Genomic DNA, 15,148 nt, shown 5'->3' on the forward strand with positions numbered 1-15,148 from the left:
ATTTGACGATGGCCGATTCCACATAGCATTCCCACATTTTCAGGCTGCATCATTCATGGAACAGAGGTATGATCAGAAACACCTGTGCGTTTCCTGCTATATAACATGTCAAAATACATGACACCAAATTTTTTTTTTTATATACTTACTCCAAAGAATTTACATATTTTAGTAAACATATAGGACATTTTCTTTGCAGTTTTTTTCCACGTTACCCACTGCAATCAAGAATAAAGGAAATACAAAAGCAACTAAATACAGTACAGAGTATTACTTTAGTTAAAAAGAACTCACAGAAAATTGTATGCGTGTGCCAAATCGTGTGAAATACCAACTTTTAATCACATAATTCCATTCGAAATGCCAAAGATCGCACAATTTGTGACATCAAAATCATAACGTTGCATCAGCAAGACCAACAACAAAGCTGCACGGTGCTGTACGTTAAATTTAAAGCACCACTCATCCCCGTCCTGACTCATGTTCCTCTCACTCAATTCTTCCTAGATTTGTTAATCTGAAGTATTGTGTGGTTTTTTTTCTCCTCCCTCCCTCCCTCCATCTTTCTGTCAGTCTATACACTAAGTCCTCCACGTGCCAGTGCATCCATAGATGTATGGGGGAGGTGTTTGCACACTCAGCATCAGCAGCAGCCTGTAGAGAGTGGACAGCTTTAATGGTGGTGGTGGAGTTATAATCCCCCCGCCTTTGGCTGTGTCTTGTCTGTGCTTGACGCTCGTGCGGTTATGCACATCTCAGCCTGGTAAATAAAACCCACGCTAAGCAGATAAGAGGCCTGTGTGTGTGTGTGTGTGTGTGTGTGCACATACTGTATGTATGCACACAAACAAACACACACTGGAAGTTGGAAATGCCCACGTGTTTGTCTCACTCTGTTGCTCTCTTCTCTTTACAGACTGTGAATGTTTTCCTCTCATTTAAAAAACCTTTTAGGCTTAAAGTGATAATCTTGACTTTTATTTTGTTAGTTTGTTCATGTTTATGGCCGACTGCTTTACTTTGCGTTAATGCTTTTGAATACTTAAACTTTTTATGTATGTTATTTCATATTTTATTACATGTCAAGCCTGATACTGTGCTACAGATTGGCATTTTATGGACCAAGCAACTCATTGATTCACTGATAAATTAACATATTTCAATGACAGATTGTAAATATAATAATTATAGTTAGTTGCCGCCCCTGTATTTTCACAATAAAATGTCTTATAGTTTGTATTAGCCACATTTTATTGACTAAACAATATTACATTTTGGATAATACATGTTCATATATACAGTATACATATACATATATATATGTATATATATATATACATATTGATACATTCTTTACTTTTTTACTGATTGATATACTCAGTATTAACTGTTATTCAGGCTTCCTATTTGACAACTTAAATACAGTGTTGTAATGTAACAAAGTACAAATACTTCATTACTGTGCTGTACAAAATCCACTCATCTGTACTTCTTATTTATAGCAACCTTTACTTCTATCTATCTTTGTTACTTGTTACTACTACTTCACCCATACGTATGCTACAACATGGGGTTAAGTGTCTTGCTCAAGGACACATATAGACTAGCAGAGCGAGGAGTTGAACCCACAATCTTCCAGATGAAAGACAACTCACCCTACCACTGAGCTACCATGGCTCAATCCTAACATTTCACTTTTTTCATACTTTTACTTCTAAAACTGAAGTACATTTTATAACAGGGAATTCCTTTTGATACTTAAGTACAGTACATGTCATTTTACTCAAGTCATATTATAAAAAGTGACTTCCAACTTCTTCCAGAGTCATTTTCTGGCAAGGTATTTGCACTTTTACTCAAGTATCCCTTTTAGGTACTTTATACAAGACTGATTAAATATAACAGTACAGCAGTAATTTTTTTGTCCTTGATACAATTTTGACCTTAGACGGCTGGTGCACGGATGACTTCCTCCCCCAGTGTGATGTAATGACCCTTATGCTCCGGTCGCAGATACTTTCACACATGACATGAGACTTGGTGTCTTTACACCTGCCTGAGGTTCCCAGGGTTTTTTTTTCCTTTTTTTCCTTTTTTTGAAGAGTTGATTTTAAAGCAGAAATGTTCTAACCTGCTGTCTGACTAAGAGCTAATGAAACACCTCTCATGGAGTCCAGCAGTCTTTAGTCTCACACATTCAGGCAGTCATGAGCGAGACCCTGGCTGGACCGGTTAGTTTGGCTGTATTGTTGTAAGTGTGTTTTACTCGTACATCTGATTTGATGGTGCAGCAATAGGCCAATAACAAGATGTGCTGGTTGCAAGTTGCTGTTTTTGTTGACGTACAAAGCAATAAAGACTTCACTTTCCTGTGTAACTGCGAGGTAAAGCTGTGAATACATGCTCTCTAGGTAGTGCACACTCGAGCTGACACGGTTGAAATCAGTTTTTTCTGTGTTGTTGTAATCAGTCACAGCCACGGTTGGCCACGGTTGGCCGTGCTCTCGTTCACCTGTCCCTGGCTGATTCTCAGAACACTTTGTGGACAGAGCACATCACCTGTATACAGTCTTGTATAAAGTACCTAAAAGGGATATTTGAGTAAATAGTACTAGTATCTTACCAGAAAATGATTTTGGTAGAAGTTGAAGTCATTTTTTTTACAATATTACTGAAGTAAAAGTCTTAAAGTATATGACATTTACTGTTCTTAATTATCAAAACTACTTGTAAAAGTGTGGAATTAGGATTCAGTCATGATGGCTCAGTGGTAGGGTGAGTTGTCTTTCATCTGAAAGGTTGTGGGTTCAATTCCTGGCCCTGCTAGTCTCTATGTGTCCTTGAGCAAGACACTTAACCCTTTGTGGGAATGGGTGAAAACTGTAGTGTAAAGCAGCTCATCAAGACTAGAAAAGGTCTATATATATATGTGTGTGTGTGTGTGTGTGTGTGTGTGTGTGTGTATGTATGTATATATATATATAAATGCAGACCTTAATACCAACTCTTCTTCTTCTTCTGATTTTATTTGGTAGTAATGAGTCACAAAGGTAGTTTGAAGAAATGTAGTGGAGTAAAAGTAAAAGTTGCTATAAATATAAACAACACATTTACAAAGTACAGAAATGTGAATTTTGTAATTAAGTACCCTAACGGAATATTTGTACTTTGTTACAATACAACACTGCCTGTTTTTAATACACTAACTATAGAAGTAGTTACTGTCATCCAGTAGATTTCAGACATGAACAAGTCTGGAAAATGTCAGACAAATGGCGTCCGGACGTCTTTCATGTGAAGAACACAGTCTGAGTGAATTATCCGCAGCCTCTTCTGCTGTTTTCTCATTTGGACTCTCGGACTTTATCCGGTAATTTGACGAAGGAGCTGCCAGGAAAAAAAATTGTAGGAAATCCCCAGACTGACTTTTGCAGACATTTGCATTTTCATATACAGCCATTATGACATTGTCAGGAAAATGTCTGGACTAAAGTCTAATCAAATCAAACCTTATTTGTGTAGCGCCAAAATCACAACACACATTATCTCAAGGGAGAAACTTCACAATGTTATAGAGAGAGGAGAAACTCAAAAGTTGATGTCAGTGGAGAGAAAAAAAAGTCTTATTTTGATTCTATGGCTGTAGAATTGTCAAAAAAAATGTTCAGTGAGTGAGTGCGTCTGCAGTTTTTCTTTCAATGCCTGGCAGTTATTTAACCGCTTAGGAATAACGGTACTGATAAACTGACGTGTGACGCACTGGTGAATCGTGTCTGTGACTGGACAGTCCTACCGCAATATTAATAATTGTCACTTACAGCCCGAAATATTAGTTAAATTAGATATCAGGCGACTACAATTTACTCCTACTAGTGATTTTCTTTTTTGCAAAGCGACAAGCACAAACAGGATCAAGAGAGCTCAACGATACAGGCAAAACATGACAACTAAAGTGTCCTGTAATCATGAATATTACAATAATTGGCACGTGGCAATTTAACCTGTTAGAATAGCAATTCTCTAACACAGACTATACTTAAAGTGAAGCTTTAAAAAAAAACTATTGGCTGAGCTAGGTCTTTCAGTGAAGACCCTGGGGGAAGACAAGTTTTTCTGCTTTCTGTTCCATCTGTCCACCTTCTACCAATTTATCCTCCACATGAGGGTCATTTCTAAATATCGTCAACAGGATTGGTAACAGAAGGGTTAATAGGAAGAAAGAAATAGAAAGTGTTTTCTTTAAAGAAAGGATTAAAAAAAAGCAACTCACAGGTAAAAAATGGCATCAAGAAATGTTTGTTTTTTTAAGAAATGCAATAAAACACTTTAGACAAAGCTGTAACAGTTTAGATTTATGGGAGCAAATCAAAGTTCAAACTCAGTTTGTCAGCGGGGATTTGTCAAACTTCCGCTGCGTTATCTCGCCGATTGTGTTCAAAAAAAAAAAAAAGAAGAAAAATATGAATTTCTGGGAGGCCCCTGTATGTCGCTGTACACGACGCCGTGGTATTTACACTAAATCTTTTCCATCCGCGACTTATCCCTCCATCGCACTCGTCGTCTAGATTTGATCTTCACAGCGCGGCGTGACTTTTATGACTTCACCAAACGAGAATTCCCTTTCATCTTAAACGCAACATAGGCTGACACAGTACGTCATCGGCTCTGATTGAAGACAGGGCGCAGTAAATTCTGCTCAGGCATGAAGGCGTTCTCACATTATCGCCGCAGACGCTGGTGATTTAGTGGAGAGGGTTCAGTAGAGGCTGTCAGCAGCTGAGAGCTGATGTTCGCCGTGACAAAGGACAGACATCGCGACCGACTCCAAATCAGGTCGCAGTGTGTTAGTGTGTGTTTGGGAAGTATTCGCTTTTATGAGGTGTGTGTGTGTGTGTGTTTGGCTTCCAACAAACTATTTTTAAATCTCCACAAATTTGACAATAACTGCAACATGTGTGAGTGTTTTATTCTTTCTCTGTGGAAGATTGTAGTTGTTGATGTTTGTGGTTGTCTATTACTTTTATGCCCATTTATGTCTTTTAATTTATTTGACTTGTTTTTTTTTTAGATGTATGTTATCCCGGCCTTCCTTCTACGTCTTTTATTTATTATTCTTTACACCACTTTTGGTCCACTGTGGTGTGCTTTACAAATGAAGTTGGATTGGATTGGATTATACCCCACATTTTATCCAGATAAACGTTAGAATTTAAAATCAACATTTCTATTTTGAATCGAATACATGTTAGGGACAGTTCACATTTTGGGTTACTAATGTTCACTAATTCACAATTAACGGAACTACTATTGCATTAAGATTCACAGAGATTAGATTTATATTTAATTAAAATGTTAAAAACATATAATTTTTGTTAACATATAATAAGAAGATAAAATATTATCTTCTAATTGTATTTGTATGTATTTGATTTGTGAAATAATCATGTGACCTCCAGAACCACTGACTTAATGGAGGTTGCTTGTGAAAATAAATCAAATTGTCAATAAACACCTAGTTAAAGTTTTGATTATTATTAGTTTGTTTGAATGTGTCCTTTTTTTAAATAAAATAATAATGTCTTTTATTTATAGCTGCTGTATTATGAATTTAGTCCGTTTTTTGCTGTTCTATGATGGTAAACTGAGTATCTGTAGTTCAGTTTGAGGTGTGGGAGAAGCATATTTTTGCATTTTATGGAAGAAATTGATTCCTGGAGAAAATAACTGACAGGTTAATTTTCCCTCCGTCTTTCTCACCCTCACCCCCCCCTCCCTGTGTACTGGTGAAAAAATTCAGACGAGAAGATGAAGCCGATGTTGAAACTGGTGTCAGCGGTTGCTGATTAAGTGCGCGGGGCTCATCTGGCGCCCGCTGCGCCGCCATCCATTTTAGCATCCACGTGTGAAAGTCTGTTTCTGTCTCAGGGCGGTAGGTCTACATGTCAGGTCCTGATGATGATGATGACGACGACGGAGCAGGTTCCTCTGTGTCAGTGCACTCTCGCAGTGTGTGCGAGAGGGATGGAGGAAGTAAATCTCCTCATGCTTGGTTGTGCGCGGCGGTATTCACAGCCACTGTCATCACTCTTCCTCAGGTGTGACAGCGGCTCACGGGATTGTGTGTGTTGGTCATGCTGCTTTGACCCGACTTCGCTGACAGAGGTCGGCCTGTGAGGCGAGGCTGCGTTAGAAACCAGACATAGAAGGGTGGTTTTTTCGAGGGTTAAGACCTGGTTTTAGGGATAGAATTAGTTTTAAGTCAGGGAAAGGGTTAGGAATTGAGTTGTGATTATTAGGGTTAGGGTAAGGAATGAATTAGGTCCATGAGGGTCCTCACTACAAATGCTGCACAAACTTGTGCGTGTGTGTGTGTGTCACTGTCAGCACAGGTACACTGTGTTTGGCTGAGTGGGAGGGAGCTGTCAGTGGAGGGACAGTTAACGGGTGTAAGCCATAGTGTGTGTTTGTTTCACTGCTGCCCAGTATATGAAGGGATTAACCCTGTGGGAGATGACTGTGCACTGTCCACACTAATCCTCCTTCACACTGGTTAAAACCAGGGTTTTCAAAGTGCTCATTTCTTCTGCGTCCGTTTCACTCTTTCAGCTTCTGGTCGTCAGCATAGCCGGTAGCCGTGAATTATTTTAGCTACTCTACGTTTTACAACATGGAAAAGCACTCAAGAAAGACATTTTGTTTAATCTTCCTTCACTATATTTCTCGTTATTTGTGTTGGTCACTTCACGGTTTAGCTTGAAAGAGGGACCACAGCAAAAGATAGCAAAATAGCAAGCATTCATCTTCAGTTTCATTAGCATTGCCATTAGCCACGTGTGTTTTTAGCTAACCTTACTTTTTACAACATGGAAAAGCGTCCAAAAAAGACATTTCCTTTATTTAATCGTCCTTCATTATATTTCGCTTTATTTGTGTTTTAAAATTGGTCACTTATGGTTGCGTTTGAAAGAGGGACCACAGTAAAAAATACACAATAGCAAGCATTCATCTTCAGTTTTATTAGCATTGCCATTAGCCCTGAATGATTTTAGCTAATTTAACTTTCACAACTTGGCACAGCATTCACTACGTTTTATTTCACTTCATTAACATTTAAAAATAATCCAGGTACCGTTCACTTTGAACAAAGGGACAATATTAAAAAATACAAAATAGGAACAAGTGTGAAATTGTAGTTTTTTTTTCCTCTGGTAGAGTTGTGATATCACATTTAATTTTATTGCAGGTTCACCTGGATTCAAATATCTCAGATATACGTGCTAATTGTACTGTGAAAGAGGCTTTACACATAGAGACACTCACACTCGCTTGCTCTCTCCGTCACACACACACACACACGGTGCAGTGCACAGAATCAAAGACCACACTTTCCGCGTTCACTTATTCATCCTCGCCAGACTTGTGTATACATTCGCACATAATCTATCTTTCTATCTGTCTCTGCTGCTGTCTTTCTCCATCACACTCATACTCTAACACACACACACACACACACACACGTGTCCCCTGGGCTGTGTGCAGACAGTGTTGTTGTGACATCGGCAGACTACAGCGTGACCTTTAAATTGTGGTTGTGTGGCTGGATGTGGTCTGGACACGGGGAGAAGGGACTATGTGAAGCTGACAGGCAGAAAGAAGAGTCAAGGCACAGAGGGAAGGTTCAGCCTGGCGGGGGAAGTCCTCCTCCTCATGTCTCCATAGCAACCGTCACACCGTATGACCACATTCCATCACACTCCGTACTGGCCTTCTCTTCGATGTGTTTGGTGCATGTCTGAAAACAAACAAAAACAAATGTGCTGGTTTATTGGACGGTTACTACAGCATTGTGCATGAATCCATCACTAATATGGTTACTTTGGCCCTGAGCTGTGTCTTAACAGGTGTTCCAGCACCACTGTGGCGAATAAGATAAGAAAACAGTGTCACTTCATCATCACCTGAGAATACTTTTTATTTACCAGGGAAATAAACAGTGGCGCAATCTTGAGTATAAGATGGCTTCTGGCACAAATGAGTGGCTGAGTGGAGAACTCCGGACACACTGAGACCTCTGACGAATGAGAGCGCGGGGCTCGTTATTCACAACTGACCACTTCAACAACTTTAATGGCACATTAAAGATGAAATTACATGTTCTTGAATTGTTTTTTTCCGGTTTGTGGTCAGTTTTCCCCGGACTGGAATGTATTTTATTCTATTATATTTATATAACGCCACATGAATGCTGTTTTGGTGCCAGCTACAAGTCGCACCAGTGCTGCAAACATCAAGCGCGCCGTTTTGTGTGGAATGTGTTTGTTTCTTTCAGGAAATGGGTATCTGAACTTTTGGACGCTTGGACCATTAGTGGGATTTTGTGTGATGGATGATTACAGATGTTTCCTGAGTTATCCAGGCTTCCAGTCTCATTTAATGCGTTCCTATTCAACTGAAGTCATTCTCATACTGGCTGACATATAGACAGGGTCCTGTCTTCTCAGATAGAGAGTCACCTGTGGTGACCACACGTCTCTCTTCTCCTCTCAGCCTGTCTTTCTCTTCTTCCTCCTCCTCCTCCGTCTTTTATCACTCTGTCTGGGCTCGTTGTTTACGTTGTCATTTCTCGCTCAGTTGTGAACCACAGGTGGTGCTGGGTCAGTAGGAAATGACACATGTTTGACAGGAAGTCGCCTCGGGGATGGACCAGGGCGGCCCTCTTTAACTTTGCTCTGCTGCCTGTCCACACACACACACACACAAATCTCTTTTGTCACCTTGAGCCGCTTTACTACTGCAGTCAATAAATCCATATAGTTAAAATCGTTTTTCATCCGCCATTCCATTATTTATGTTGTGATAAAGGGATGGCAACACTGTTAACACCGCCTCTTGGAGGGGTTGCCACTCGGGAACTACACACTCACTTGACTTCCCCTCTTTTGTGGACATGAGACCACGGCAGCCCCTGACCCACAGTTCTTATTAATTTATATTTGTATGTGACAGATTAATAGCTGTAGTACTAATAAAAAAAAAACAAAAAAAAAAACGGAAGGTGCTCACTTTAAAGCGGACGCTCTCTGGATCTGTATTTTAAGAACGCGAACAGACGCGCGCGTCCTTCCCAACCACATTCATTATTAGCGACTGGACCGCTGCCATTACAGAGAAGACGTGCATAAAAGTGACAGTCCAGACTGTTTCCAGAGATACTTCCAGACGCAGTAGGCTCGTTAAAAATAAAACCGCAAATGTGTTGCGTCTCAAAAAAAATATTTATGTGTAAACAAAACCAAGTGCATCGAAAACACATGCCACAAAAGAACAATTAAATAATTTTATCAAATTTGGAGCAAACTTCCCTTGGGACTGGAGTGTGAACAGATTTGATTTTTGGGGTCAAAGGATATACAGTAGCTGCTGTGATCTTTTTTTTTTTTGCCTTGTCACTGCAACACCTCCTAGGTGTCCTTTAAAATTTGGCACAAATCGAAAGTTTGGACTCGAGCATGAACTGATTACATTTTGGTGGCCTGAGGAGGGGGGGGAAGGTTGCTGTGACCTCCAAAGCGTGTATTTTTTGCTTCGTCACTGCAGTACCCGATATCTCCAGAACACCTTCTTTCAACTTTGGTACAAGTGTTCACTTGAATTTAATTTAAGTCTTTAACCCTAACCCTTTCGTGGCCTAAGGGTAAGGTTGCTTTGAAATGTCAAAGCACATTTCTTTGCTTTGTCACCGCATTACCTCAAATGTTCACTTGCACTCATGTTCTTATATTTTGGTATTTGAAAATATTAAACTGCTGTGACCTTATGGCGACTGGAGCTCAGTGGTAGAGCGAATCATCTTTCAACTTGAAGGTTGTGAGTTCAGTTCCCGGCTCTGCTAGTCTACATGTGGTATCTCATGAACACCTGAAGTAGTCCTTTCAGATGTGGAGCAAACGTTCATTTGGAGTCAGAAATGGACTTAGTAGACTTAGGTGGTTAAAAAGCCAAATAATGATGACAATCACTTGGACTCAAATGTAACATATGACATTTTGATGGTTATCTTTTACTATGGCCTTATTAAAACCTTTTTTTGAAGAATTCTTTAACTTTGGTACAATTGTTCTCTTGGACTCAAGGATTAACTGCTTAGATCAAAGTCATTGTCCTTAAAAACATACAACGCTCATTAAATTGGCTTATTAGAGTGAAACCGTATTGCTTAGTGAAGGCGTACAACTGCTTTTATCTCACTGTTTTCTTGTGTTTCATGTCTTTTTCCGTCAGGTGTTGATGCTGAATGACAGCAGTGACGGTTTCCTGTCCCGGCGTCTGCCCGCCCTGTCCTCCATGTCGCAGCAGAGCGGTGTCGCCGCCGCCTACGTCTGCCAGGATTTCAGCTGCTCTCTGCCCGTCACTGACCCCGAAGATCTGCGCCGGCTCCTGCTGGACGGGGTCGCGTGAATGTGGACCAGAAGTACTTTTACAGACTTGAGACTTTTAACACTTGGAAATCTATCTGCAACTCGAGCCTGTCTGTGCGTTTGCCTGGAAATCCAAAGCTACATTAGTTGTTGAAGTCGCCATGAGGTGACCTGAGCCAGACCTTTAACTCCAGCTTGTTTGTCATGAGCAGCACCAGCTAAATATTACCTCGGACACCAACTGTTATCTTTTAATCTTTGCTGACCTTATGAGACAGATGGTCGATGTATTCAAGTGTACAATATTGTCCTTTTAAAGGAACACGCACATCAGCAGTGGCAGCTTAATGGAAGACGCTTCCGCACTTGTACAGAAATGTCCTGACTTGACTGTTAGCCCAGAAGTAAACTGCAGACTCAGAGCGCTTGGATGAACTGGACCGACACTATTTTAGCTGTCTTGCCTCTGTCGTTCCTTTGTAGCTCCCGTGTCGCAGCCTCCACTTTCGTGTCACATGGATCTGACAGCAGACGCCCCGCATGCCCCGGTTTGTGAGCGAGTGTACAAACGGAGGTTTGTTTGCAGGTTTGTACGAGTCCAAGTACACGCAGTAAAATTGTACTTCCTCACAGAGAAGGAGCTTCACATCCGCTCTTTACCTTAACGTTGAGGGTTAAGACACCGGGGCACATCATGTACACAAATACGCACAACCCTGAGGGATAAAGCTAATTCTCTTATCAAATTTGATGCTTCAAGGGTGGTTACTATCTTGGAACAGGGTGTTACAAAAGGGCTCCATGAACACATCTTCAAAGCTGTGATTTGTCTCTGAAACACTATTTTTATTTCTTTTATTTCACTGACTCCTCTCCATGTCTTTATCGCTATCAATAAAGAAAGTTGAACTCGCTGTTTTGGTAACGATAACTTTATTCATCCTCCATTAAACATTGTGACTTGAACTCATCCTCAGCATTTGAACCCATCTTTTGCTAGGAGAGGGGAGCGGCCACTGAGCAGCACCTGAGGACCAGCTCCGCATTGACTGATGATGTTACCCTAACACAGGATGTGAAGGTGGGAGAAAACCCACAGGAACATGCAAACTCAACACAGAAAGGGCCTGGGACTGTTTGGTGTAAAATTGGGTTTTCCGGAGTGTGCGGTTCTCATGTTTACAACCGTAAACCGGGGGTCTCAAACTCAAATGACCCTGGGGGGGGCCACTGAGCATCTAGTCTGGTCAAGAGGTGAAAAAGAAGTCTGACATCTTCTTAGTAGGGGTAGGCTATATCCATCATGATATAGCGATGATGATATTTCACTGAATTTCACTGAAGTAAAGTCCTTCAAGTTAACATGGAATGATTTATAGTTTACAATAAAAGTGTATTTTCGATGCTAATTTTGACACCCCCATACAGGAACTCAATTTCAGGAACATGTGTGGACTTCCGTGCAGGTCTGGGAGAAAGTATAATGACTCCAACTGCCAGAATCTGGGCCCGGCAAGTCCAAGAGTCATGTTGAACTCAGGTCAGTATCAAAGACTTATCGTATGAGTCTTCGCAGCACGTCCATCTGCTTCAAGAGTCACGGAAAAAAAACTGACAGAACTGATTGTGGCATTTTTTATGATGTGTGTATCTTTCCCCCAGTGCATGATGGGAAATCTCCAGTAAGCTCCATTGTGAGCACGTCCCAGCAGTCCGCCTCGCTCCTCTTTTGTACTATAAATAATGATCGTACAGGGAGAAAGCGACTGTTGTGTGTTCCTCTGCTGCAGCAGCCTGGATGAAGGTAAATGTAAACTCTGTGGGACTGGGTGTTGTGATGAGAAGGTGCTCACGGGAGAGGCGGTGTGTGTGGGAGACAGGGAGGGAGACAGATGGACTGTTAATGTTGAGGCGAGGGACTTTGTCTCTGAAGGTTCCAGCTCCCGGCTGTGGACGCTGAGGAGGAGAAACAGCAGCAGGAGAAATAGTGATTCCTTTCTCCTTAATCTTTTGTCTTACCAGTCCCCTTTCCACACTTCCCTTCTTTTCAAGAACAATAAATTATCAAAGAAAACTGAAAAGAAAGCAGAACAAGAGAGGAGGAAGTTAAGGAACAGACACCGATAGATCAGAGAGAGAGGCTTCACTCTGCTCCATTTTAGCCCCCGTCGTGTCCCGACTTCACTTCTCTTAACCTGTCAGATCACAAACAGTGAGGCTCCTTTTCATACAATTTTTTTAAATGCTTCAAAACACGCGTCTCCCCTATCCCTCCCTCGGTGTCTCACCCTATCATTTCACCAGACTGGGACCCTTCTATCTTTGGAAAAACACTCTCACACGTCTCTCTGTGCCTCGACATGGATTGGAGCTGCTTGTCTTTTCATTTAGTCGATCTTTTTTTTCCCCCTTTAAACGCTGCACAAGCTACATTTTCATAAGTGTGGAGATTAATGGTTGACCTCAGCAAACCTTTTGGCCTTTTAATTAAGTTGTTACAGATCAGTGGTAAAGTTGACACCGTCATTAATAATGCGTAAATGTACAAACCCCCAAAAGAGAGATTGATTCACTTAGATCCAGTTCAGATGGTAGCGTCTTCAAAAATAAGTCATAATACACATAAATAAAGAGTGGAGGCTGTTTGAAACCGCATTAAAGTGAGATAGTGATGTTTGATTTAGCCGGCAACAACTTTGTAATGATCCAAACTTGTGTATAAACTGCATTTCTGCATATGGCATTTAAGAGGAGAAGCAACGCCGTATACGTAGTGTTTTATTTGTAGGTTTGTGTATATATATATTTATATACTGTATATGTGTGTGTGTGTGTGATAATGAGGTCACAGGGGGCCGTGAACAGGGTCACACACTCAGTTGGAGAGGTTCAGAGATGAAGGCAGGATCTTATTCTCGTCTCTTATTCTGGCTTAAAAAAAACTAAGATAAGATTTAAAAATGTCTCTCCACTCGGATGCTATTTTTTATTTTTTTCATAACACCGCACGACTTAATTGTGTTTGGAAAAGAGTTTGATATTGAGTTTCTGCTCAGTGTAAAAGTTTCCTGTTTGTCACTTAAAACTTAAACCTCTATATGTGTTTATAAGAAAACTGGTAATATATCTATTCGGTGTATACATATATATATGTACATATATATATATATATATATATATATATATATATATGTGTGTACATATATATATATACCGTATAGATATCCCACAGTGGCTCAGTGGCTGAAAGTTTGTGAGTTCAATTGCTGGCTAGATGCACTGTATGAACGTGTGAGTGAATGGCAAAACTGTAGTGTAAAGTAGCTTTGAGTGGTCATCAAAAACTAGAAAAGCATGATACAGACCTTTGACCTCCTGCCTCATTAGGTCAAGAAACTTTGTGAGGACATTCAATACTTAATATTGACATGTCATGTAATAATTGACACAGGCTGGTGCGTCCTGTTCCTTCTATAGTTGTGAGGACACTGGTGGGCATTCTTTAGCTCAGGGGTCTCAAAGGGAACACTCAGCATCTCGTCTGGTCAGGAGGGGTCAGTGAAGTGAAAGAAAGTCAAACTTTTTAAAACTGTTCAGTCAGAGAAGCTTAAAATGATGTCACAAAATTCCACAATTACATTGCAAAAATGGCATTTTGCTACCGTTTTTCGTATCATTTCAAAATAAAAGTGTCTGTTTTGATATGGAACAGTAAATGTTCATAAATTAATAAATGTATTTGTGATTTAAAATGAGAATTTACATAAAAAAACAATAATTAAATAAAGTGTAGGGCCAAATGAAATTAATTGGGGGTCACACGAGTTTGAGACCTCTGCCTTAGTTCCTTCACCTGTCCTTAAAGGTCCAGTGTGATCCAAGGCCCAACATTTAGGTGCAACTATTGGGCTAAAATCTATGTTTGTATACATGTGTAGTTGCTGTAAAATATCTTTCTCTATAGCTAGTCTTTTTTTGGGTTTTTTTTTTGGCCAGGTTTTTTTGTTGCTGTAGAATAAGACTTTGATATGTTCTTTATGCAAGGGCCTTGCTTTATATCGAGTTGCATCTGTTCTACAGCAGCTTGATTGGATATTTTAGAGCAAAAGCTAACAAAGCAAACCATGAAAAGTATATCTTTCCTTTTTATGTAAATGCCTCCGCTGTTCTAGATCTGACACTCTGGACCTTTAAAACCAGGGTTTGTTGTTTTTTCCTCCACTGCATGATAGCCACGCATCAATAAGGTTGTTTAAAAAATAAAGAAAAGCACAGTACTCCCACTGCTGTAAAAAAATAAAAAATCCCGACCAATTATTGCTGATGTGTTTACTGACACTCAGCGTCTTCTGCCTCACTCTCTGTTCTTGGAGCTTCAGTGAATGGAATTACAAAAATTAAGTACGCTGCTGTCCACAGCACATTCATTTTAAAAATGATGCCTCGGCATTGGCAAAACTACTATTTAATTAACAAGTACCTTCTTTGCAACTTCAACAAATCCAATCATTTATGAAACCTCACTTTTTCGTGCTGAATCTTCATAAATGTGATGCTGGAAGACGCAGTAAACTCTCTGCTGTTCCCGTACATTTAGATGAAAGAAAAACTCATATTTTGACACATAATATTGGGTTGAACTCAGCTCAGCTGACACCAGTGAGAGTGACCCGGTCACTTATTTCCTGTGAAATGAGCAGAAAATGAACACTGTATTGATTTTTATTGTT

The 15,148-nt window shown here is 40.2% G+C and overlaps 1 protein-coding gene across 1 annotated transcript in view; it reads left to right on the forward strand.

Moving 5' to 3' along the window:
* Positions 1 to 11,332, forward strand: part of spata20 (spermatogenesis associated 20) — a 43,539-nt gene extending 32,207 nt beyond the window's left edge. The window contains exon 16 of the mRNA XM_044013670.1: positions 10,282 to 11,332. Coding sequence (XP_043869605.1) covers positions 10,282 to 10,458 — 177 coding nt within the window. The 3' untranslated portion in view covers positions 10,459 to 11,332. The remainder of the gene's footprint in view (positions 1 to 10,281) is intronic.
* Positions 11,333 to 15,148: the final 3,816 nt, after the last annotated feature.

This window comes from Solea senegalensis, linkage group LG18 (genome assembly GCF_019176455.1).
Source record: "Solea senegalensis isolate Sse05_10M linkage group LG18, IFAPA_SoseM_1, whole genome shotgun sequence".
Classification (NCBI taxonomy): domain Eukaryota; kingdom Metazoa; phylum Chordata; class Actinopteri; order Pleuronectiformes; family Soleidae; genus Solea; species Solea senegalensis.